General features: G+C 49.6%; 1 protein-coding gene across 1 annotated transcript in view; it reads left to right on the top strand.

Annotated features, from left to right (window-relative positions):
- LOC126514312 (kinesin-like protein KIF19) overlaps window positions 1-25,038 on the top strand; it is a 60,820-nt gene extending 35,782 nt beyond the window's left edge. The window contains exons 10-20 of the mRNA XM_050163136.1: window positions 933-1,083; window positions 4,254-4,428; window positions 5,728-5,902; window positions 9,258-9,528; window positions 12,729-12,850; window positions 17,638-17,765; window positions 19,785-19,893; window positions 20,020-20,352; window positions 21,371-21,515; window positions 22,766-22,873; window positions 24,938-25,038. Coding sequence (XP_050019093.1) covers window positions 933-1,083; window positions 4,254-4,428; window positions 5,728-5,902; window positions 9,258-9,528; window positions 12,729-12,850; window positions 17,638-17,765; window positions 19,785-19,893; window positions 20,020-20,352; window positions 21,371-21,515; window positions 22,766-22,873; window positions 24,938-25,038 — 1,818 coding nt within the window. The remainder of the gene's footprint in view (window positions 1-932; window positions 1,084-4,253; window positions 4,429-5,727; window positions 5,903-9,257; window positions 9,529-12,728; window positions 12,851-17,637; window positions 17,766-19,784; window positions 19,894-20,019; window positions 20,353-21,370; window positions 21,516-22,765; window positions 22,874-24,937) is intronic.
- Window positions 25,039-26,483: the final 1,445 nt, after the last annotated feature.

Here is a 26,483-nt window from a genome sequence, read left to right as displayed (position 1 = left end):
AAAAAAAAAAAAAAAAAAAAAAAAAGACCTCCAGCTTCTCCCCAGGCCATGGCCCTACCGCTCTGTGTTCTGCTTCCAAGAATCTGACTTCTCTGGATGCCACAAGGCTGGTCACACGGCATTCTGCTTTTGTGTCTGGCCGAATACACTGAGCCCTGTGTTCTCAATGCTCCTCTGTGATATAGCAGGTGTCCAACCTGTCCCACCACGGGCCACACACATCCCAGGATGTGGCTGAGCACATTCATAGATAACATGATGTAGCAATGATGTTGGATCCCCCATCCCTGTTTTCCCATTTCATTTCTTTTTTAAAAAAATATTTATTTATTCTGTATACAATATTCTGTCTGTGTGTATGCCTGAAGGCCAGAAGAGGGCACCAGACCTCATTACAGATGGTTGTGAGCCACCATGTGGTTGCTGGGAATTGAACTCAGGACCTTTGGAAGAGCAGGCAGTGCTCTTAGCCACTGAGCCATCTCTCCAGCCCTTCCCATTTCATTTCTGTTGCTGTGATAAAATACCCAGACACAAGCAATCCCAAAATGAGAAAGGCTCCTTTTGACTCATAATTCTAAGTTACAGTCTACTATTGGGGGACAATCAAGGCAAAGACAGAAATTAATGCTCGCCTGCTTACGCTCTGCTCAGTTTCTCCATTCTTATATAGATCAGGACCATCCCCCACTCCACATACATAGGGGATGGTGCTGCCCACTGTGGGTACCATCAATTAACTTAATTAAGACAGTCCCCTCAGACATGCCCAGCCTGGTGTAGATAATCCTTCTAGGAGACTCTTCCCAGAGTGATTGTAAGTTGTGTCCAGTTGACAAGCCAATCACCACACCCACCACGTCACCTCTCAAACCTGTCCTTCAGGACACTTCTTGCCATGCCTGACCTTGGGCACTTGTCCTCACCATCAGGTCAAGCGCAACCTGCTGAATGTCTCCTACCGCATCTCGCAGTACACTGACGTCATCTCTGACCTGCGCAGGGAAATCGAGCACCTCAAGTCAAAGATTGAGAAGCAGGATAAGGAGAAGAAAAGTGACCCTGGCGCCCTGGATATACAAGGTAGTGCTGAGTACAGCTGTGCCTCCAGCAGGCCCTGATGGCTCAGTACCCTCTCCTCCCTGGAGCCCTGTGCCCAACATCCACATTCCATGGCCCCATGGCTTCTCCTGGCCTATGGAAGTGCCTAGCCATGGCCATAGTGATTATCTACATTCACGGTGACCAAGTGACCCTGTAAGGGCTGTTGTTCTTGCTTCCCTGGGAGCCTCAGGCTGGCTCTAGTTTCATGCCTACAAGATATGGGGGCTAGACTATTTTATGTCCTTTTTTTTTCTGAGATAGAGTTTCACTGTGTAGCTCTGGCTCTCCTAGAACATACTCTGTAGACCAGGCTAGCCTTGAACTCACAGAGATCCCCTTGCTCCCACATCTCAAGTGCTGGGATTAAAGCCATGTGCCACTACATCTGGCTTATGTTCTTTCTTTTTTTTTTTAATTTCATTTTCTTTTCTTTTTTGGTATGGAGGCCAAAGGTCAGTGTTAAATATCTTCCTCACTCTCTATCTTTTTTTTTTAGTTTAGGGAGAAAATTATCATAGATTCATAGGTGGACGCTTGAGATGTAGGCGTGCTGGTTAGCCATGTGGCTGACATTCAGCTGTATGGTAAATGAGGGAGGGAGCCTTCCATGAAAGAGTAAGGAAGCCAGAGCACCAGAAGAGGCAGCTCAGGCTCTGACCAGTCTGTGAGAAAAAAGACAGAAGGAGAGGAAGAAGAAAATTTAGACCTCCCCGAGTCAGGCCTCAGAGTAGCAGGTGGACCCAACAGAACCTTAAAGTGGCTCAGAGCAACTGAGCTCTTGTTTAACTTTGTTTTTTTGTTTGTTTGTTTGTTTGTATGTTTGTTGCTTTTTGTTTTGAAACAAGGTATATTCTGTGTAGCCTTGACTTTTCTGGAACTCACTGTGTAGACCAGGCTGACTCCTGCCTCTGCCTCCTGAGTGCTAGAATTGAATGTGTTTGCCCTGCCTTCCGCATCTGGCTCTTACTTTTTAATTGACTTGAAACTTTTTGATTTATTTGATGTGTATTGGGTGTTCTGTCTGCATGTATGTCTGTGCCCCATATGTTTGCAGTACCCAGGGAGGCCAGAAGAGGGTGACAGATTCCCTGGGACTGGAACTACAGATAGCTGTCAGCCACCATGTGGGTCCTCTGAAGAGTAGCCAGGGCTCTTAGATGTTGAGACATCTTTCCAGCCACCTTAATATTTTTTGACACAGGGTTTCTCTCTGGGCTTGTAACTTAGCGATTGGGCCATGCTGGCTGGCGGGTGTGCCCTAGGGATCCACTTGTCTTTGTTTCTCCTGTGCTCCAGCGCTAGGATTATAAAAGGGCACTATTACACCTGGCTTTGTGGACTGAATTCGGGTTATAGAGAACTTGAGGCCAGCCATGGAGGCAAGAGACTGACTTGACTCTTTCTAGAAAGAAAGAAAGAAAGAAAGAAAGAAAGAAAGAAAGAAAGAAAGAAAGGAAGAAAGAAAGGAAGAAGAAAGGACTTGCAAAAAGAGATTTTAAGACACCTGTGTGGAGTGGGGATGTGGCCTAGCTGTTGTTTCTGTGTAAACATGAGGACCTGTTAGTATCCTCAGTTCTCACATAAAAGCCAGTACAGCAGGCTGGGTGCAACGGTGCACGTCTGCACTTGAGAGGCAGAGGCAGGCAATCTCTGTGAGCTAGAGGCCAGCATAGACTATAGAGTGAGTTCCAAGACAGCCAGGACCGTTACACAGAGAAACAAAAATAAAACAAACAAAAGCCAGGCAGTCTTGGGTGTCTCTAACCCCAGCACTGGGTAAGGGAAGAGTCTGGAGGATTCCTGGAGCTGGATGGCCATCCAGTCTAGCCAGTTAATGGGCTGCAGAGCAGGGAGAGACACTGTCTCAAAGTATAAGGCAGGGAGAGACCCCGAAAGATAACCAACATTGACCTCTAGCCTGGCATGGGCACATGCATGGAGGCAGAATATTGTATACATAATAAATAAATAAATCTTTAAAAAAAAGAGTCTCAAATACTTTAGGAAACACAGGTGTAAGCTGAAATAGCTTTCACTTCTTGGACTAGCTAAAAGTAAAGTGCTGGGGGAATGTGAAATGTGTTAAATTGGTAATATATCAGTTAGACAAAAATTAAGATTTTCAAAGAGAAGTAAGACCATGACATATACCCATCTACCATCCTTCCACTTGTCTATGTGCCATCTGTCCACTCACCTAACCATTTCGCCATCCATCCAACTGTTCACCCAAATACATGTTCCTCCACCCACTCATGTCCCCATCTGTCCATCCATCCACCAACCCATCCTTCCACACATTCATACATCCAGCCTCATATCCGTCCCTCCATCTATTCATCCATCCACTCACACATCCATTTATCCACCCACCTATGTCCCCATCCATCCATCTTTCCACCCAAATACACATTCATCTACCCACCCATCCCCTATTCATTCATCCCTCTGCTGTCTTATTTATCCATCCACCTACGCTTCCATGCATCCATCCACCCGAATATTCATACATACATACATACATACATACATACATACATACATACACACATGTACCTATTCAGCTATTCACCTACCTATTCATCCACGCATCTACATATCCATCTGGCCACACCAAAATCTATCTATTTATCAATTTATACACCATCAATTACCTACCCATCCAAGCTGGGTGGTGGTGGCGCACGCCTTTAACCCCAGTGGTCAGGATGCAGAGGCAAGCAAATCTTTGTGAGTTCGAGGTCAGTCTGGTCTACAGAATGAGTTCCAGGACAGCCAAAACTACATGGAGAAATTCTTTCTTGAAAAACAAAACAAAGCAAAAAACAATAGCTGGGTGGTGGTGGTGCACGCCTTTAATCCCAACACACTTGGGAAGCAGAGGCAGGTGGATCTCTGTGAGTTCGAGGCCAGCCTGGTCTACAAGGGCTAGTTCCAGGACAGGCTCCAAAACTACAGAGAGACCTTGTCTCGAAAAACCAAAAACAAACAAAAAAAATTAACTCCCCATCCATCCACATACTGCATTACACATCCTCCCACCTACACACCCACCCATCCTCCATGCATTCACAAATGTCCATGGACCATGGCTCATCCTTGTGAGTGGGCATGGAGTTCAGCCCAGCCAGTCTTCTCCCTACCTGCAGTCACAATCCCCCAGGATGCAGAGGAGGACAGTCGTCTACAGATGAACAAGATCCGGGCACAGCTTATTGGGGCTTTCAAGGAGCAGATGGAGATGCGGCGCAGCCTGGTGGAGCTGGAGAATACCAACATTGAGCTGCACATAGACATGTCTCGCCACCTACTGACCATTGCAGAGTGAGTGCCCTGCTGATAGGCACAGCACATCCCCTAAGGGAAGGGAAGCCAAGGAACAGAGGGGGCGCTGGTCTTCAAGAAAGCAGGTCCTTTCTCTGTTCCTCTCCCATTACAACCCTATTGGTAAACTGGGCCTCTTATGGTTGGGGTCTAGAGCCAGCCCGGGGGGTGGGTCAATAAACATTAACACAATCTCTCCCATGGTTCACTTACCCGTATGTGTAAGACTCTGAAGACAGAGTGACCCTGTGCGGAGAATAGCTGGGATGCCCATACCAGACTTCTGGAGGTGAAGGGGCTCCCCTAATCATTACACTGGGACAGTGGGTATCCCTCCAACTGTCCTGGAGAAACCTGGACACAATACCTACTTAGGGGTGACTTCAGACAGCACCGTCACACTCAAACCCGTTGCTTCTTTTCACATCTACTCTTGCTTCTCCCCATAATTCCCCTCATCTCCTCCTCCTCTCCCTCCCTTCTCAACTCCCTTCCCGCCCCTCCCTTTCTCCTTCCCTCTCTTCCCTTCTCAATTCCCTCCCCTTCCTCTCTCCTTCCCCTCCTCTCTTCATTTGGAACAAGGTCTTACATATAACTCAGGCTGGCCTGGAATTTGTGGTCTTTCACTTCCACCTCCTGGGCGCTGGAATGACAACTGGACATCACCACCCTTTGTTATGGTCACTGTCATCACCGTGCTCACCTTCCTCCTCCCTCTCCGATTATGCAAACAACACTGCTTACACTGCAGTCATTCAAAACTTCAGCAATGCAGTCGGAGCTGTGCTGTGGTGGCACAGGCCTTTAATCCCAGCACCAGGGAGGCAGAGGCAGGTGGATCTCCAGGTTCGAGGCCAGCCTGGAAACCCTGTCTTGGGGGGGAAGAAAAAGGAAAACCAATGCAGTCACAGTGTCTTGCCCTTTCTGGCCAGGTATCTGCTTGCCAGGCTTTTTTGGTCTTCCTTTTCTGCCCTGTTTCCATGGACCCTGTTTAGGCTCAATGTGTTACCCTTGCTGCCAGAGCCCAGACATTCTCCTAGTGTCCCTGGTCACACAGTTGTCTCCTGAGGACAGCATGTTTCCATGGGAGGTGGCTGTGGCTGGCTCTGTGGGGTCAGCTGCCATATGTGGGGCTGGAGTGGATGCATATGTGGAGAAGATCTTGAGTGAGACCTGGTTCCTCTCCATTGTTTTCCCACATCTGAAAGGAGGCTAGCGGGCCTGGAAAACTCTGGGTGTGGGGTGTAGAACTCTCAGCTCAGGCAGGATTGATCCCTGATCCCTGTGTCCTGGCTGCAGCTGGGAGCGAGAGAAGACCCAACCCCACGCAAACACCGACAAGAGTGAGAAGGACGAGGAGCCAGGGGATGCTGATGGAGAGGAGGTGGAGGCTTCAGAGCCCCCGGAGGTGGCTCTGGCCAGAGAGGAGGTGAATCTGCTCCTGGCTGAGCAGCAGAAAACCGCAGCCCTCAAGGTGAGGGAGAGGGATGATCCGCTGTGGCAATGGTGCTTATTGTCTGGCAACCCTTTGAGGGTACCTGCCCATCCCATGAAACTCAGCAGCTATGAGCCTGGCAACCCTTCGAGGGTACCTGCCCATCCCATGAAACTCAGCAACTATGTGGCCACAGCCACCTGAGCCTCAGACGCAGAGACTTGGTCTAGGACTGGGACATAGCTCAGTTGGTAGAGGTTTGCTTAGGAAGCACAAGGGCCAGGGTTCTGTCCCCAGCAACAGGTGTGGTGCTAGAGACCTGTAATCAGGAAGTAGAGGCCGGAGAGGAGAGTCAGAAGTTCAAGTTCATCCTTGACCAGACTGGAGTGAGAAAAAAAGATAGGTGGTGTTGGCTGCGGGAGGAAAGCAGGGGAAGCAGAGGCAGGCATATCTCTGAGTTCAAGGCCAGCCTGGTCTACAGAGTGAGTTCCAGGACAGCCAGGGCTACACAGAGAAACAAGTCTCAAAAAAAAAAAAAAAAAAANAAAACCAGGAAAAAAATGAGCGTTTAATAGCTGGCTAGTGAGTAAACTCGGGTTAGGAAAATTACAGAACTCTTGCTTGAGGAAGCTTTGGGGGAGGCTAGTGATGCTAGGAACTGGGCGGCTCATTAGCTAAATGTTGGTGGATGTTCTCAGAAAGTAGGAAAAGTGTTCAGTGATGTCGAGTTGTTAAAAGCAGGCATTGTTTAATTCTCTTAAAAGCTATGTAACCAAAGCAAGAGACCCTTGGTGTTATTATTACTCCTGCCCACTCCAGTCTAGGCTTCTGCCTCCTCACTTCAAATTAATGATTAAATTTCCTACAGCTTTTAAAATAAGAAAGATAGTTGGGCAGCGGTAGCATTTGTCTTTAATCCCAGCACTCAGGAGGCAGAGGCAGGCAGATCTCTGAGTCCCAGGCAAGCCTAGTCTACAGAGTGAGTTTTAGGACAGTTAGGGCTGTTACACCAAGAAACCCTGTTTTGAAAAACAACAACAACAAAAGGAAGATAGATGCCTGTTGTCTAAGCCAATGATGTGCTCAGCTAGATGCCGTGAACGTCAAGGGCAAATTCAGATATCAACAAATGATGGAGCCTGCAGTGGTGAGCCTGTCAGTCAGGAACCTGCAGAGGAGAGCCTGTCAGTCAGGAACCTGCAGTGGTGAGCCTGTCAGTCAGGAGCCTGTAGTGGAGAGCCTGTCAGTCAGGAGCCTGCAGAGGTGAGCCTGTCAGTCAATAAATGACCAGTTAAAAAAGCAAGGTTTTAAGTATCTAGCTGGAGGTCAGGCCCTGGGGCTTCAAGGAGAACTGGCTGCATCCTGTGCTCTGAGCTCAGACCTGAGGGAAGAGACACAGGTGTGACTTATGGTCAGTGCCGCAACAGCTACTGGAACAGGTGTGTGGGCAGAGGAGGGGCTGTTTCTCAGCTTGGGAGTTAAGAACTCAGGAGGCTGTATGGAGCAGAATGGAAGAGGGCTTCAGAGGATGGAGTTGGGGAGATCAGAGGGGAGGTTGTTTGGGGAGGAGTTGGGAGGAAGGGAGGAAGGGAGTGGAATCAATCCCTGATCAGAAGGAAGGTGTTATCTGCTGTTATCTGCCCATCCCTTGGGGACCAGGACTCTGGGCGTGCTAGGCAGCCTGAGTCCCACGTGACTCTCTGGGGCCTTGTGGGGTTAGTTGAGTGTGTGACCGCTTCTTTGCTGGGTCACCTGAGCAGGCCCCAGAGTGAAGGGATACAATCGCTGGGAAGGTGTTTCCTAGGCGTGATCAGCAGCATCTCCATCAGATGCACACATACACCCTTGTGTCGAGCATACAGAACATACAGACACATACAGAAACAACCATATACCCATAGCTATGCACAGAGAGCTGGAGCCTCTCCTGGAGGGTGTGCAGAACCGAGCTACAGGCTGTAGGTGGGTCTGAAGGGCTCCTAGCTCATTTTATACAGGGTGAGCTGTTCAGGAGCCTACAGTAGACAAGCTGGGCCTGAGCTCTCCCTGTGTCCCCTCACATGCTGACTGAGAGAATCATAGAGGACATAGAGTGTCACCCACAGCTTTGTGAAAACCCTGGAGGCATGTCACAGTGTGAGGTGGGTGGCTCTAGTTTCTGGTATTGAAAAGGCTGTCAGTTCCCAGGAGAGGAGTCTGCCATTCCACGCCACACATGGCCCCATGCAGAAATGCTGGAGTGTTTCAGGAGATAAGAGAGGTGAGTAGACAAGGTGGCCGAGAGACCTCTGTGGTTTCTGCAGGAAGGAGCAGATGGGGTGGGTAGATAGATAGGAAGTAACGGTCGACCCCAAACTGGAGCAGCAGTAACGGCCCGTGACTTGTTAGTAGAGCTCTTTCTAGTCTGCACAGAGCCCCAGGTCCCATCCCCAGCACTGACTATACTGGACTGTTGGTAGGGCACATCTGTAATCCCAGCACTCTGGAAGCAGGGGGAATCAGGAGTTCAAGGTCATCTTCAGCTATGTAGTGAGTTTGAGGCTAGCCTGGGCTATGTAACTCTGGCAAAAAAAGAGGCAGGGGGAAGAGGAGACTCATCTAAGCTCTACTTGAGGATTGAGATGAGTTTATTAGGGATTTCTCAAGGGTGCCTACTAGAATGGCCGCATTTTCTGTAAAGTTGCCAACACCCTGCCTACCAAGTTCCCATTTTTTCTTTAGAAGGTATTTATTTTTATTTTTATTTTCGTGTCTATATGTGTGTGAAGGAATATGCATGTGGGGGCAGGTGTCTGAGACGACCAGAAGAGGGCATCGGATCCCCTAGAACTAGAGTTTCAGTCACCCGGTATGGGTGATGGGGACAGAACTCACAGCCTCTGTAAGAGCAGTATGTGCTCTTAACCGCTGAATCATCTCACCAGCCCCAAAGCTCCTGTATTATGTGACTCTGAGAGTAAAGAATTCCTTGGGGGAAGAAAAGTTTATTTTAGGTCTTATTTCAAGGACACAGTCCTTCCTGGCCGGGAAGGCATGGTGGCAGGAGCAGGAGATGGCTGCTTACAGTTCGTCCATAGTCAGGAAGCAGAGAGATGGATGCTGTTGCTCAGCTCGCTGTCTCCTTAACCCAGGACCCCAGTCCAGGGAATGGTGGGTCCCCTGTTTAAGGTGGGTTTTCCTACCTCAAATGCCTTAATCAACAGAGTCTCTCATTGGCACGGCCAGAGGCCACCTCGTTTGCAATGCTGTCCACACGTGTCTTCTACGTCCTGTCAAATGGGCCTCATCAGTATCACCCTCACAGTGGCTCCTCATTAGGTTCAGTAGCCACACATCTCATGAGGTTGACTAACTGGCGTCGGTGCTTGCCCCGAGCTGTCCTTGTCTCCCCCAGGCTGGACTAGAGCAGCGCCTGGCCCACGCCAAGCAGAAGGCCTCTCAGATGGAGAAGCTGCTGCCCAGGCAGGTGACCAGTGAGGATCAGCGGGAGGTGCTGCAGCTGCTGTGCAGGGCCCACGAGCTGGAGGTGGAGAACACAGAGCTGCAGGCCGACAACTTGTGCCGCAAGAACCTGCTGTGCCAGAAGGACTTTGTGATCCAGCGCTACCACCAGCACCGGATGCTGTGTGAGCAGGTCATCCAGGGGCAGCGGCAGCTGATGCAGGGTGAGGCCAGCTCGGACCAACCGATACTGTGTTCTAGAAAGTGAAACCACAGGCCGAGGGCTGAGGAAATGGCTCAGTTTGTTATGCAAGTATGGGGACTCGAGTTTGGGGCCCAGAACTCATTGAAAAGGTGAGTGTGGTGGCGCATGCATATAATCCCACCGATAGCCAGGTGGGAAGTGGGGACAGGCGAATCCCTGGAGCTGGTGGTAGCTAGGTTAGCCTACTTGGCAAAGTTCCAAGCTAATGGGAGACTGGGAGACCTTGTCCTAGACAAAAAGTGGATGGTGTCTGAAGAATGACATTTGGGGTTGTCCCCTGACCTCTATTTACCCTCACAAACACACACGATGGAAGGGATTGGGGACATAGCTTATTGGTAGCTAAAGCCCTGAGTTCAATTCCTAGCACCACAGAAAAACAAAAAACCCTTTGTCTGAAAACATAGTCCCCCACATGTGTAGCACAGACACTAGCCTGTGACTGGCCCCCTGTACCTACTCCACCCTTCCCACCCCCTCCTTTTCCCCTCTCTTTTCCCCCTCTACCTCTTCTTTCTTTTTCCCTCCCTTCCCAGAGTTACGTTGTTTAACTCGTGCTGTTTTCCAACTCATAACCCTTCTGCTTCAGATACCCTAGTGTTTTTTTTTTTTTTAATTTGTTTATTTATTTTGAGATAGAGTCTCACCGAGTAGCCCTGGCTGGGCTGAAACTTGCTGTGTAGACCAGATTGGTTTTAAAGTCACAGAGAACTCTGTGTTCTCTTTCTTCTAAGTGCTAGGGTTAAAGGTGTGCCACCATGCCCAAATTTGTCTTCACTTCTTAAAAATATTTGATTTATTTTGCATTGTATGTGTGAATGTGTGTGTTTGTATGTGTGCACGTGTACATAGGACTCATGTGTGGAGATCAGAGGCCAATATCCATGTCTTCTTGTATTACATACCACCTTGTTTTTTGAGACAGGGTCTCATACTGATCCTGGAACTCACTGTGCAGACGGACTTAGCTGTCCAGCCAACCCAGGGATCTTCTTGTCTCTGTCTGCCCATTGCTGGAGTTAAAGTCACATACTGCTATGCCATACCCTTTCATGTGGGTCCTAGGGACCCAACTCAGGTCCTCATGCTTGTGCAGAAAGTACTTTGCTCACGCAGTCATCTTTCCAGCCCTGCCTTTCTTTCTAAGACTGGATCTCATTGTGTAACTCGGGCTGTTCGCTAATACACAGTCCTCTTGCCTCTGTTTGGGATATTTTCTGTGAATTCAATCATGTGATCTTTGGTGTCTGATTTCTTTCACTTAGCATACCATTTCTTAGACTCATTCATGTAGCAGATACCATACAATGTCATTCCTTTTGTAGCTGAGTCATATCCTACCACATGGACAGCCCGTGTCTAAGAGCTCATCTCTTCACAGTGTCCCCATCTATGGTTATTGTGAACAACACCTGGAGAGCATTCACATTCAGCTTTCTTTTTTTCTTTTCTTTTTTTTAATTTATAGAAACAGGGTTTCTTTGTGTAGTTCTTTGGAACTCATTATGTAGACCAGGCAGGTCTTGAACTCAGAGATCCACCTGCCTCTGCCTCCTGAGTGCTGGGATTAAAGGTGTGCACTGCCCAGCCATCTTCAGTTTTATGCATTACACCTATTTTCAGTTCTTTTGGGTGTATGTACCAGGAGTTGGCCTTTAACTTTCAATTAAAAATTTGTTTATATTTTGGAGCCTTTCTTGCCCCCCTCTTTCTTTCCCTTTCCTGTTTTGGTGATGCTGGAGATGGAACCAAGGGCATCACCTGCACCAGGCAAGCACTCTACTACTGAGCTATGTGTCCAGCTCAATACTGTTATTTTATGACTGAAATGAACATGTCAGCACAATAGAAAAAGATTTGTTTGTTTGTTTGTTTTTTTCGAGACAGGGTTTCTCTGTAGCTTTGGTACCTGTCCTGGAACTAGCTCTTGTAGACCAGGCTGGCCTCGAACTCCCAGAGTTCTGCCTCTGCCTCCCGAGTGCTGGGATTAAAGGTGTGCGCTACCACCACCCGGCTGTTTGTTTGTTTTTTAAGATAGGATTTCTGTGTGTGTGTGTGTGTGTGTGTGTGTGTGTGTGTAACACTGGCTGTCCTTGAATTTACTTTGTGGACCAGGCTAGCCTCAAACTCAGAGATCTGCCTGCCTCTCATTCCCGAGTGCTGGGATTAAAGGTGTGCACCACCACCGCCTGGCCAGAAAAAGACTTTTAAACTTCAGTTGGGGTGTAGCTCAATGGGAGAGTGTTTGCTTAGCATGTTTGACACACAGGACTTACCAAGTGTAATGGTGTACATTGAAATTTAAAAAACAGCGCGTGAGAGACAGAACTCACGTGGAGGGTTTTTATTAGGGGAAAGAGAAGGTAAAAGGAGGAAGGGGAAGGGGGAGACCAGCCTCTGAGGACAGGAGCAGCAGAAGATAAGAGAGAGACAGAGGGGGGGGGGAAACAGAGAGACAGGCAGAGAAGCAGAGAGAGAGAGAGAGAGAGAGAGAGAGAGAGAGATGGATGGTGCTCTTAGTGACTGCAGCTGAGGTGATATCCTGTCAGGAGCCCAAGGGCAGGCCAGTACAGATGCCTAAATACTAAAGTGTATGCTTTAAATCCACCCCTCAGGAGGCAGAGGCCTATAGATCTCTGTGAGTACAAGGTCGCCCTGGTCTATGTAGTTCTGAGCCAACCAGGTCTGCACAAGTGAGACCCATACCACATCCCCAAAAGACCCTGAACTCCGTTTTCATTATCACACACACAAAATTCATCATAAAAAAAAATTAAAGTAGAACTGGGAATGCCATCCAGTTGGTGGAGTGCTTGCCTAGCAGTCGTGAGGCTCTGGGTTCCATTCCCAGCACTAAATAAACCAAGGATGGTGCTCACATCTGTAATCCCAGCTCTTGGCAGGTACTGGCAGGAAGATCAGGAGTTCAAGGTTATCCACAGCTATATATTGAGTTCAAAGCCAGCCTGGACAGCATGAAACCCTGTCTCAAAATAAGTAAGCTAAAATGGATGGGTATATAAAAGACAGTATACTGGAGAAGAAAGACTCTGTCTAGGAAGTTCTTTCCTTCAAACATTTCAGGAAGGGTGTTGCCTTTTTTGGCACATTGTGGTGTGTTGTACTACATTCTGACGGCTGCTTTCTTTGCTCCCTCAGACAGTGGCATTTCAGCCCCAGAACCTCTGGAGCAGCAATACCAACTGTACCTCCGGGAACTGGGCGAGGGCACATTGGACCGCCTGCTGCTGCAGCTCTCAGTGATGTCCAGCTCCATCCAAGTGAGTCTCACTTCCCCTACCTTTGCCCAAAGCCATGATCAACAACATCCCATGATTCTTTGCCCTAGGCCAGCCTGTGCTGGGCTGTGCTGGGCACCAAGGACATGGGGAGAGAGACTAAGAAGGCATTCATGGACCAAGGAGACATTCATAAACCAAGTGCCCAGAGTCAGTTCCAGGGGGAGCATATGTTGAACCACAGGCTGCATAGTCAGACAGAGACCAGGACCAGAGGATGAGCTGCAGAGATGACTCAGTCAGTGGTGTGCTTACTGTGCAGTCATGGGACCAAGGCCTTGGACACAGGAAAAAAAAAAAAAAAGCCTGTTACCCCAGTGCTGGTGAGGCAGAAATAGGTGGATCTCTTGCTGAGTTGCTGAGACCCAGGTTCAGTGAGAGACTTTTTCTCAATAACAACAAAAGAAAAAAGAAAAAAAGAGGATGATTGAAGAAAACACCCAAAGTCTACCTCTGCCCTCTACACCATGCGCTCTGTTCTCCCACATGTGTGTGAACATATGAACATGTATGTACACATACACATGCATAGTGCACACATGTACACACATACAAAGTAGCTAGGGGAGTTCAGCAGGTTTAAATACCACAGCCTGTCCACTGAGCTAGTAGAGAGGGTCTCCTGGAGATCTGGGTGGGTCTGGGTGTGTTCCCTTGGGTCCGGCCTCCACTGCTCTCTCCCTGATCATGCCTCTAGTCCTTGGCTATTCCTGAAGAGTCTGAGGTGAGTCAAATCTGGTGTGAGGGAGTCCTGAGCATCGCCTTCATGTCTAGGTGACTCTGGGATGCATCCTCTGGGGAACTCAGAAATATTTGAATTTTCCACTCTTCTTCTGGGTTCCTGCAGGCTTCTGTAGGGAAGAATAGTTCCAAGTTCTCTAGTCCTGACTGTCCCGAAACTCACTCTGTAGACCAGGCTGACCTTGAACTCACAGAGATCTGCCTGCTTCTCCCTTCTGAGAGCTGGGATTAAAGGTGTGCACCCCGACAACTTGCCTTGGCTTTTTTTTCTTTTCAAAGAGTATTTGGGGGGAAAGCTATTTAGAAAGGGTCTAGTTACATAATACAGGCTGATCTGAAACTTGCAATCCTTCTGCCTCAGCTTCCCAAGTACCAGGATTGAAGGTGTGAGTCACTATACCTGGCTCTAATATTTAGCAGTTCTGGATCCATGTCATATTAGAGTTCTTACCGACCCCCTAGGCAGTCTGCAATTCTCCATTATCAAATCCCTCTCCAGAGAGGGTCTGTTTGTTGCCGGAAGTGGGCCTGTATCAGCTTATCATTGTCCCCTCATGACATAGTTTACGTTCCAGTTCACTCTTGATTTCCAGTTCTCTGGCTTTGCACCAACAAGTAAAACAAATATTGACCATTGTAGGACCACACCAGGCAGGATACCTGCCCGAAACATCTCAGGTTCTGCTGTTTTTCCGTCCCTCTCCACTGGTTCCCAATAACCAGGGATCATTTGTTGTTCTTGTTGCTTTGAGATGCTGGGGATGGAACCCAAGCCCTTGTGAATGCTAGGCAAGCACTCTACCACTGAGCCATGCTCCTAGCCCCTCCTCACTGGGGGATTCTAGGCAGGGGCTCTACCACTGAGTCACATCCCAGCCCCTCACTGGGGGATTCTAGGCAGGTGCTCTACCACTGAGCCATGCTCCTAGCTCCTCACTGGGGGATTTAGGCAGAGACTCTACCACTGAACAATGCCTCCACCCGTTCACTAGGGGATTTAGGCAAGCACTTTGTCATAAACCTAATCCCTAGTGGGTTTTGCTGTTGTTTATATTTATAGTGTGTTTAAGTATGAGTGTTTTTTTTTTTGTGTGTGTGTGTGTGTCTCTGTGTGTGCCCTGACATTGGAGTTACAGGATCTTGTGAATTGCCAGACATGGGTCCTGGGAACAAGACTTGGTCCTCTGTAAGAGCAGCAAGTGCTTTTATCCCATGAACCAACTCTCCAGCTGCACTGCCCTCCCACCCCCCAGCCCACATCTAATTTTTGTGCCTTTGTCTTTTTCCAGTCTGCAGTTCAGCCTGGGATTTGTGTTTTCTTTAACCATTGTGTCTCCTTCATCTCCTCAGTCTGGAAGAGATAGCTTCTCTGCTTCCCATGTCTGACACTTGAGGGTACTACTGGGCTGCCCACAGGATGTCCCTTCCATGGTGCTACTGGGCTGCCCGCAGAATGTCCCTTACTTGGGGCTGGCCTGGCATCTCATGATCAGCTTGATGAGCTGAGTGTAAGGGTCACACATGGACAGAGAACACCAAGCCCAAGGCACAGAGTGTGTCTTATTAACCTTGATTTCTGGATTGAGGTGGTGCTTAATGCTCTTTCTCCATGAGTGTGAGTGGGTGTGTGTATGTGTGTGTGTATGTGTGTAAGAGACAGAGAGACTCGGAATGCTGAGGATGCCACTCAGAGGCCACTGACCTGTCCTCAGTCCTATTTGTTGCTCTTTTTCTGTGAGTGTGATGCCACTCAGAGTCTTGTGGGTGGCTCTGCCACTGACCCACCCCCAGCCCTACCGCTCTTCTGAAAGGACTGTCTCTGGCACATAGAGATCACACGTGCCTTTGGCTTTTCTGAAACTCTGCTCAGCGCACGGAAGCTGCTCACAGCACAGGCATCCCCTCACTCACATCTGGGCATCTCTAGGGTCAACTTCTTCAAGCAGATGCCCAGGGTGCAGGAGCAGCCTTTGGAGTTCTCGCCAGGGTGGCTAAGTGGACCAGTGGGAGGAGACCATTTGGCATATTTACCGCAGTGAGCCTTTGTAGCCCTACTCTCTCTGGTGTCATCCACATGTTGGCCTCTGCTGATGACAGACTTGCCAAAGATTTCTCAGTGTCTGGAGGATGCTGGGACTCTGTATCTCTTGGACTGCTCAAGGCTCATGGACAAGCCTTGTTAAGCCATCAGCTGAATCTGCCGAGTTCTTCCTCCTTTTTTTTTTTTGTGTATAATATGTGTGTGCGTATTTTTTCTGCACATGTGTGCAAGTGCACTAGGGGTGTGAATGCCAGAGGACAACCTCATGGACATGACCCCTGTGGTCTGGGCCTCCTGAGCGCTGGGATTATAGATGGAGTGTCATGTTCACCTGGCATTTATGTGGGTGCTGGCAATCCAAACACTGGTCCTCAGCCTTGCATGGCAAAAGCTTTATCCGCCGAGCCATCTCCCCATTCCCTTTGCTGCCCAGCATTTATTTTTTACATGGGTTCTGGGATTCACTTGGGGCCTTGTGCTTTAATGACTAAGCTACACCCCAACAGCCCCCCTTTTCTTTTTTTCTTTCATCTCCTTACCCCCTCCACCTCTCCCTGCTTCTATTCTGGCTTCCTCTTTGCTGCTTTGATAAAATGCTCGGATTCAAGCTCCTGTACGGGAGGAAGGATTTACTGGTCCTATTCCAGGTGTGGTCTCGCACTGTCAGGGCAAAAACTTGAACTAGCCACATCTGCAGTCAAGAGCAGAGGGGAATGCATACATGCTTGTGTTGTTCCTTTTGCACAGCCCAGGACCCAGGGAATGGTGCTGCCCACTTGAGGCTAGATCTTCCCACATCAATTAGTGTAATCAAGACTTTCCCACAGGCGTGCCCACCGGCCCCCCACCGTGTAGACAAGCTCTCGATGATGCATTCTTTCCATGGGATTCTTAATTGTGTCTGGTTGACAGATCAAAGCATCCATTTCCCTTCCTTTTTTTCCTCCTTTTTTTTTTGTCATGGGAAACTATGCATAAAATTTATCATTGTTTTTGGGAGGGAACTGTACTGGCTGGATTTGTGTGTCAACTTGACACAAACTGGAGTCATCAGAGGAAGGAGCCTCAGCTGAGGAAATGCTTCAATGAGATCCAGCTGTAAGGCGTTTTCTCATTTAGTGACCAACGGAAGGCCCAGCCCTTGGTGGGTGGTGCCATCTCTGGGCTGCTGAAAGAAAGTGGGCTGAGTGAGTCATGGGAAGCAAGTCAGTAAGCAGTACCCCTCCATGGCCTCTGCATCAGCTCCTGCCTCCAGGATCCTGCCCTGTTTGAGTTCCTGTCCTGACTTCCTTCAGTGGTGAACAGCAGTGCTGAAGTGTGAGCCAAGTAAACCCTTTCCTCCCCAACTTGCTTTTTGGTCATGGTGTTTCATTGCAGCAATAGAAATGCTAACAAAGACAGGAGGAATACTGAGGGGTGAACTCAGGACCTTGCATGTTCTAGGCAAGTGTTCGCCACTATTTTATTCATATTACACTATTTTATTTATTTTGGTCTATTTGAGACAAGGTCTCACTATGTAGCCCTGGCTGGCCTGGGACTCGCTTTGTAGACCAGAATTGCCTTGAATTCACAGAGATCCGCCTGGCTCTGCCTTCTGAGTGCTGGAATTAAAGGTGCATGTCACCATAACTTCCATGGTACTAAACAAATCCACACCACTGTGAAGCCATTTCCATCTTCTGGAATCTTCTCTTCTTCCTAAATCAAAATTCTCCACTTATTGAACAGTAATTCTTTCTCCTCCCAGTCCCTGGGACCCTGTCATACTGTGGTCTGCAGAGCAACTATCCTAGGAAGCTGCTGAGAATGAAGATGGAGCTTCCGCTGTCCCATGATAGATACAGGTTAAGGAGCCCTGGCTGGTAGCCCCTGGCTCATGACTTCCTTCGAGCCCTGGTGGAGGAAGTACACCAGCTTTCCCTTGGCCCGTCAGAGACCTTTGGCGTGGTGACACTGTCTCCTCTGTCCTCTTCTCTGCTTCCAGGATGGCTCCATTATGAACGTATCACCCCCACCGCCTGAGGAAACCAGTGGAGAGCCTCCAGGTGACAGGCGGGACCTCCCATGGGGTGCTACATTTGAGCTGCCTCAGATGCTCCTAGAGAGAGACAGGTGGGCACGGAGCCTGGGCAAGAGTGAAGCTAACAACTTCCTGGGTGGGGCTGAGGCCTTGGTTCTCAGGGGCTCACCTCAAAGCCCACGGTCTCTCCTCCAGGCGCCTGTCTCCTAGCCTCTTCCTGAGCCTGTCTTAAAAAAAGGAGGTGCTGAGGAGATAACTTAGAGGGGAAAGGGTTTGCTTCGCAAGCACAGGGAACTGAGTTCAATCCCTAGAACCTACATAAAGTGACTGGGCAGGATGGCACATGTAAAGTGCCGTCTCTGTATTGAGGAGCTGGAGACAGGCGGCTGCCTTAGCATTCACTAGCCCAGCCAGCCGCACCTGCTTGGAGAGTTCCAGGCTCCATTTTCACAACAGCAAGGTGAACAGAGTCTGGAGAATGACAGTTGATATGTCCTCTGCCCTTCATATGAACACACATGCACATATACTTCCTCCTCATGCATCTGCACAGACATGTGCACCCATGCATACATATACACACACTTAAAGAATAGTAGACTCATCCCAAGAGGTACCGGCTGCATGGGACAACAGTGAGTTGAGGCATTTGACGAGTCTGAGGCTGGAAGAGGCCTTTCTGGTTCCTGGGTGTTTCTGTCCCGAGTGTGTTCACTGCCACTTAGCCCTACCCTCAAAGCCTTCCTCGTTTTCCTCCTCTATCCTCTTTTTCTGTGGCAATTTCCAAGATGAAAACTCACACCAGTAAGTTCAACATCCATGAGCTCTGTCTGGAAGTTTAAGAGTTCACATCTGGGCTGGGCAGTGGTGGTGCACGCCTTTATCCCCAGCACTTGGGAGGCAGAGGCAGGCAGATCTCTGAGAGTTCAAGGCCAGCCTGGTCTACAAAGTGAGTTCCTGGACTGCTAGGACTGTTACACAGAGAAACCCTATCTCGGGGGTGAGAAAAAAAAAGAGTTCCCGTCTGACCAGTTGACAAGATTATCTTGTCACTGCAGCTGCCTTAACAAAGTGAGACATAAATTATGGAAGCTGGCCAGCTTAGCCTCCCAGAGGTGTGAGAGGACCTGGTAAGGGCCTCTTCCTGGCTGGAAGGAAGATGGCCGACTTCTTGCTGTGTCCTTACATACTAAGGAAGGACAGAGAGGGAGGGAGACAGAACACAAAAGTGACTTCAATATCTTTTTGTTTACCTTTTTTTTTCCCCCCGAGATAGGGTCTCATATAGACTAGGCAGGCCTTAAGCTCACTATGTGGCCAAGGATGATATTGAATATAGTCCTCTTGCCTCTGTCTCCCCAGTGATAGGATTATAGGCATATCCAATTTGTGCAGATGGAGCCCAGGGCTTCGTGCATGCAAGTCAAGCACTGTACTATGTGAGATAGCCCCAGCATTTTTCCCCATGCAGGAACGAGGGACTGAATCTAGCCAGGCCCTGGTGTTTGCCTCGAGGGCTCCAGGCAGGGGCTCTACCACTGGTCCATGATCCTAGTCCTTCACTGGGGGATTCTAGGCAGGGGTTCTTACCAAGCCCGTTCGAGGGCTTATGGTGGAGAAGACATGACTTCTGCAGTTAAGAAGCAGAGAGAGGATGCTGGTGCTCAGCTCACTTTGTCCTTCTTATCTAGTCCAGGACCACAGCCTGTGGGATGGAGCCACAAAATTTAGGGTGGGACTTTCTACCTTAGTTAACTGGATCTATCTAACCCTTCACAGACACGCCTAGGGATTCATTTACATGATAAGTCTCTATCAGGATTAACTTGACAAGCCCAGACCAAACATCATGGTTGTGTATTTCCACCTTGTATAGAGGGCAGTGCACGATCCATTGCTAAACTGTGCTGCCTCCTGGCTACCCACAGTAGGTGACCAGCATGGATGAGCCAGCCTGGTCCCAGCCACAGCAACACAGCTGAGGCCAGCATCTCGCCCAGTGCATGGACTGTAGTGTTCTGGGTTGGAACAGCAGCTGAGGCTGGATCCCAGCTGCCCAGACTGTGGCAAAGGACCCAGGGCCTCCAGAGTGTCTCCTGTTTTATCCACAGTGATGGGAACAGGTCCTCAAAGAGCACTCCACTGTGGAGGCTTGGGAAGCAAGACTCTCTTCTCCCTCCACCAGCCCTCCGCATCCTGCTGACACCTCCCATGCTTGAGGTTGGTATGCAGGGCGCTAGCTAGAGGGAGGCTCCTTCCCAGCTAGACTGCAAGGGGAGGGACTGCTTCTGGGGTCCCATGCTGTTACTATAGTGACTGTAGGTGACCTGTGCTTTTCTTCCTCAGAAGCCGAATACTCTCGGTGTAAAGAGCCTGGTGTCTAGACTGCCGCCCGCAGCTGGTTTGGAGCTGAGACTGCCACAGCCAGCAGGAGAGATGAACAGCCCCCCTCTGAGTGTCCAGGCCCTCAAGGAGATGGCCCTGGGCACCAAGAGCATCGCCCTCATAGCAGCCAGCCGTCGCTGCAAAGTGTATGACAAAGAGGGCAGCTGCTTAGACTCCAGGGACCCCAGCCCTGCAGACTGGAGGTGGCCCCATGCCAGCCCCAGCAGGGACCGCTCTTTGGAGAGAAAGGCAGGGAGGAAAAGGTCACCCTCATTCACCTGGAGCCTGCAACAAGTATGTAGATGTCTGTCTGGTTGCTGGGGTAAAACTGAGGCAGAAGAAGAAGAGGGCAGAGAGAGCAGACGGACACTCACACTGTCACACATGTATGGGATGATCCCTGCACTTGAGGTAGCAGAAGTATGCCACCTGACACCAGCTGTTCACAGTGCCTGAGCCCACAGCATGACCCAAACCACTTAATGTTTTGTGCCGTTAAAGCCCGAGAAATGCAGCTTCTCCGTGACCTGAGAGCTTTCATGTGCCAATCCCAGGATTAAATTTCTCTTTCTTTCTTTCTTTCTTTCTTTCTTTCTTTCTTTCTTTCTTTCTTTCTTTCTCTCTTTCTCTCTCTCTCTCTCTCTCTCTCTCTCTCTCTCTCTCTCTTCCTCCCTCCCTCCCTTCCCCCCTTCCTTCCTTCCTTTCATGGTACTAGGGATAGAACCCAGGACCTTGCACACATTAAGCAAGAACTTTACTTCTGAACCACGCTCAGCCCCTCACTGGGGAATTCTAGGCAGGTGCTGACCACAGACCTATGGCATCAGTCAGTACTTGTAGTTTAATTTAAGGAAAGGGTCATTGGTTGGCTTCAGAACAAGTCTGCTGAGTGGCATGTGAGAATCAATTCCTCGGATCCACCACTATCCGATTCTGTGCTCCCAGTGTTTGGTATTGACTAATGACAGAGGGTCTGACCAGCCTACATCCTACATTCGGGCAGGGTATTCCCTGACATGACAGTGATACGAAGGCTGGGCATTGTGATGCAGGCTTCTCATACCAGCATTTAGGAGACTGTGGCTTGAGAATTGTGAGTTTGAGGCCAGCCTGGGCAACATGTTAGGACCCATGCATGTGTCACTCACCCCGTAAGGAGAGGGGAGGAGTCAGACTCATCCATCCTTTTGCTCACTTACTCGGGGCTGGTTCTGCTACTCTGGCACACAGTAGGTGTTTACTGAAAATGACCTCAGCGTCCTCTTCCTTCTTTGTACCTTCCTTCCATGTATGTACCTTTTCCAAACTGCAGACGACAGAGAAACATCAGCCCTCGACGGAACGCCCATCTGAGAGCCAGCTGTCTCCAGCACACCTCCAGCCGCCAAAGCCGCCAGGGAAGAGCTTTTTCCCTGCTGTGGCCTCCAAGACGAAACCTAGTCCCAGTTTTCACGCAGGTATGAGTGTAGTTGGGTTTTGTTTGTTTGTTTGTTTTTGCTTGGTTTTATTTTGTTTTTACTCTTTGGGGGCCCACCAACCAGCTCCTAAATAAATACAGAGATTTATTCTTACTTATGAATGCCCAGCGTTAACTTGGCTTGTTTCTAGCCAGTTTTTTTTTAAAAAAAAAAAACTTAAATTATCCTGTTTCTCTTTAACTACATTTTGCCTCTAGGCTTTTTACTTTCCTTTATTCTATATACCTTTCTTTCCTTCCTTCCCTCCCTCCCTCCCTCCCTCCCTCCCTCCCTCCCTCTCTCTCTCTCTCTCTCTCTTTCTTTCTTTCTTTCTTATTCGGTAGCTGGCTGTGTGGCTGGGTGCTGGCCCCTGGCGTCCTCCTTTTCTCATTCCTTGCTCTTCTCCCCCCACCCCCAGCCCAGGTTTCTCCTCATTTTTATTCCCACTGCCTAGCAGCCCTGCCTATTTCTCTCTTCTGCCTAGCCATTGGTCGTTGGGCTCTTTAGGAGTACAATCAGGTGTTTTAGACAAAGTAACACAGCTTTACAGAGTTAAATAAATGCAACATAAAAACTGCAACACATCTTTGCATCTTTAAACTAATATTCCACAACATATGGAAGTCAAAGAAAGAAAAATAAGGTTTTCTGTTTCTCAAGTCATACCAGACAAAGACAGGGAGCAGTGTGGGCTATCTGTTCCCTGCCAGCCGTGCTTTTTGGTGTGAGTTTTGGCTTTTGTTTTTTCTCAGTTTGATGAAATTGACTGTTGGGTGCATGTGCCAGTGACCTGGAAAGTTAGGTCCATCTGTTCAGGTCTGGATGCAGAGTTTACTTCTGTGTAGATATAAGCAGTTGGGATGGATTTGAACTGGTTGAGTATTTGTCTAGCAAGCATGGAGCCTCAGGTTACATTCCCAAGACCATGGACCGGTGTGATGGTGCATGGCTGTATCCCAGCACTTAGGAAGCGGAGGCAGGAGATTTGGAAACTCAAGGTCATCCTTGGCTGAGTAGTGAATTTTAGGCTAGCCTGGGCTATGTGAGAGCCTGACTCAAAGAAGACAAAGAAACTTTTTTTTCTTTCTTTTTCTCCCCATCTTTCATTCTCTCTTAGCCCCCCACCCCCACCCCCGTGGAGCTGAGGTCCTGAGGAAGAGACTCACCTCTTTCCTACTCCTTAGTCTGGCCTCTAGTCTTGGTAGGGCGTCCCTCCAGATAACATTTCCCATTGCTGCTGTCTCCTTCAGATGAAAACACGCTTCATGTGCCGGAGGTCAGCTTCACCTTCCCCAGCGCCATGTGGCAGAACAACGCAGCCCCAAGCCGGCCTCCCCTCCTGCCGCGTGACATCCGAGGTCAGTGACTGTACCTCCAAACCTGTGCCCCCATCTCTACCCCTCTGGCATCTTGGATATTCGTGTCCCATCTGTGGGAGAACTGATAGAGCAGCAGCCTCCGTGCTGCGCGCCTCTGCTGCTTGTGACCTGTTTGGAGGACAGCAATGCTCTCAGAAGACAGAGGGCTGGGGGTGACCTGGGCAGTGAGTGGACAGCCTGGACTGGAAGTTGAGCCCTCTGTCTCCCTGGCCCAGCCTTTTCTGCTGACTGGGAGGAGAGAGTGGGGACCAGGTGGCTTTCCCAGCTGACCTCATCCCAGCCAAAGTTTCCTGGCATCCCTGATGGAGCACTTCACTCCTCTCTCAAACATTTCCCTTAACTTTGAATGAGATGTCTAGTCCAGAGTGAATGGCTGGAAGCTGAGGGTCAAGGGTCGAGGTGGGCTGGAGAGGGCCGGATGCAGCTGGGAGGAGGAGGGTGGCGGCCTTCAGTGTTGCAGGGGACGACCTAGTTGGGAATGGGATACTTATAGAACAGGCACCCTGCTCAGTGGAGTCAATGGGTGGAAATGAGCGGGGCAAGGGTCAGGATGAGGAGAATTGGGGGTGTGTGTGTCTCAGGGCTCTGACCTGGGGAGGTGGCACCAGGGGACTGGAGCCAAGGATTAAGTGTCTGGGCACCCAGGTGAGTCCATTCCCTACCCACTGCATATGGATCCTCCAGATTTTTTTTTAAAGGATTCTCACTGGGACTGAGGGCATAGTTAACCCTGTGTATGCTTGCTGTGCAAGTGTGAGGACCAGAGATTAATCACTGAAATCCATACAACAAAAGCCCTTGAGGTGGTGTGTTTGTAATCCTAGATCTGAGGAGACAGAGATGAGGAGATCCCTGAGGGCCCAAGGAACAGCATCTGGGAGCACACTCTCGTCTCAACGAAGATGTTTATTGTTATGTAGACACATCACACACACACCTGCACACACACACCTGCACACACACACACACACACGTGTATTATTATCTCACTCTATAACTTCAATCTCAATTTATGATCTCGGATAGCAGCTTCTCCAGCCATGTATATAGTCACAGTGTAGTCCAGGCTGCCTGGAAGTCACAATTCTCCTCCCTCATGACTGTTAGGGTGAAAATCCTGCACCATTTAACCCCTGCACCACTGCTCGCTCTTGCTTCTTCCTCCAAAGCCGAGGCTATTGTGGATTGCTTGACTAAGATACCAGCTAAGGCCCTTCCTGGACAGGAAGCATCCACTCTGCAGGACAGTGGCCAGTCTAGACATCAGTCCGGAGGGTCACAGCCTCGTCCCTATGACTCAAACTCGTCCTATGCATTACTGAACCCCAGCTGCGAGGATGGCCACATCAATGTCCATGTTCATGTCGTCTTCATCTCAGATGGAGAAGCCCGAGCTACCCCAACCCCCTCCTGGGGGTGGCAAGCATCCTCTGGCATCCTTCGTACCATCTTGTCAACACTTGCACCACCTGACAACCAAGCCAGAACTGGGCTGTTGGACTACCAGGATTTTAGGGGTGGGGGCCAAGTGGGAGGTCCTTCCTGCTGTCTGACCTCATTTTCTGATGCCGCATCTTACCCTCCCTCACGCTGCTGTTTGCACTAAAGAGTACAGGGCTCTCCCAGGTGCTGAATGACAGCCTGCCTAATACCCTGTGTCCCTGTGAGGGACAGGGAAAGGTCCACACGGGCCCCCAACCTTGTTGCATTTGGCCAGAGCTGCTGGGTGTGTTCTCAAACAGAGTCCGGAGTGACCAGGGAGCAGGCAGCCTGAAGGGTGAGGAAGAAAAGCCTTGGAGGTCACACGTGATAGCTGGAAATGGACTCTGGTATTGATGAAGTCAGCTGCCTGTCCCAGATGTGTGTGTGTGTGTGTGTGTGTATGTATGTGTGTGTGTGTGTGTGTGTGTGTGTGTGTGTATAGGGGAGTCCAGGCCTGTGAGCTGCATGTGGTCATAATAGGGCTAAAGACACAGTGTCTGGCGAGTGTTGGATTCTCTTTCATTGGTCTGGCTACAAACTAAAGTCTCCCATCCATTGCAGGGTCTACAGACAGCAGAGGCCGGCGTCACAGCCCACTGCCCCCCAACAATCCCCCCAAGCCCCAGGGTGGCAGCGCCAAGAGGCCACGGCGTCCCAAGTAGATGGCAGCAGACATCCAGGGGACCCCAACGCTGGACCAGAGATGGAGAATGGTGCAGGGCACAGGGACCACCTCCCATGGCAAAGGACCTGTCCAAGACCCCATGCTGACTTTGGGCCTTTCTTGGGTCATTCTGACCGCTGAGGATGCCCCTGGGACTGCTCCATATCCCTGGACTGACAGTCCATGGCTCACACTCAGGCTGCAGGGATCGCTGTGGGATGGGAGAATGTGTCCCCATCACCACTGGCCTCTGAGTAGTGTGCAGGTGGTTCTGGTGGTGCCAGTACCAGGGAAGACAGGATGGCTTTTCTTCTACTATCAGGTTCTACCCTCAAGCTCACACAAACTTCCCACGATTCAGCCATGCTGACGAGGGAGTTGATGATGGGAGGGAGGCAAGGGGAAACAGCCAGGGCTAATGAGATATGTGCACTGTGCTTGGGGACCTGCATGGGGAAGACCTAAGGAGTTTGGTCTGTTGATAAATTATGTATTTATTTGAGACAGGGTCTTATGTAGCTCTGGCTGGCCTTGAACTTGCAACTTAGCTGAGGATGACCCTGAATCTTGATCCTCCTGCCTTCCTCTCAACTTTTGAGACTGTAGCCATGGGCCACTACCCCCGGTTTATGTAGTGCTGGAGATGAAGCCAGGACCCTGTGTGTGCTAGGCAAGTGCTCTACCAATTGCCACATTCCCAAGGCCTTCTGTCTTAAAAAAAAAAAAAAAAAAAAAAACCAAACTGGGGGGAGGGGAGAAGAAACAAAATTTAGTTCCATGTTTGACAAGACATTTTCATTGCCTTTTCTGGTTTTTGTGTTTGATTTTTGAGATGTGGATATGAGGGGGAATGGCAGAGGGCTAGGGAGTGGCAGGGTTGGGGTGATCAAGCTGACAGGCCAGGAGAGAAAAGCAGTAAGTAGCTTTCCTCTGTGGTTCCTGCCTCTGCCTCTGCTTCTGCTGGAGTTCCAGCCCAGGCTTCCCTCAATGATGGACTGGCAGCTGTAAGCTGAAATGAACCCTCTCCTCCCCAAGCTGCTTTTGGCAAGGTGTGTATAACAGCAACAGACAGCAGATGAGGATACTGTCTTTTCTGTCCTGTGCTGGGAACTTTCAGGACCAAGACAGAGGGGACAAGGGCTAGGTGGACTATGACTTTACGTCATTCGTGTTGGGAGGTGGAGTTGGGCGGCAGCTTCACTGACTAGGAAGCAGGTTTTAGACATGCATGTACCTGGCCCAGAAATACTGAACAGATGCCAGAGCTGGATTCTGGGGTTGTCCCTCCCTACTGTGACACCTGCTCCAGGAAAGATGGCTTGGGGCTTCCTTGAGGTCATTGCCCATTAGGACTTTCCAAACTTCCGGGGGAGGGGGGAGATTCTGTATTTGGGGGCTTTGCTGGGACCTCTGTGAACCCTGTTGATCCCACCTCAACTATGG

This window comes from Alexandromys fortis, unplaced genomic scaffold (assembly GCF_014885135.2).
Source record: "Alexandromys fortis isolate MF-2015 unplaced genomic scaffold, M_Fortis_MF-2015_v1.1 scaffold_144, whole genome shotgun sequence".
Taxonomy (NCBI): Eukaryota; Metazoa; Chordata; class Mammalia; order Rodentia; family Cricetidae; genus Alexandromys; species Alexandromys fortis.
Note: the sequence above shows the minus strand (reverse complement) of the source record. Positions and strands in the feature narration are given on the sequence as shown.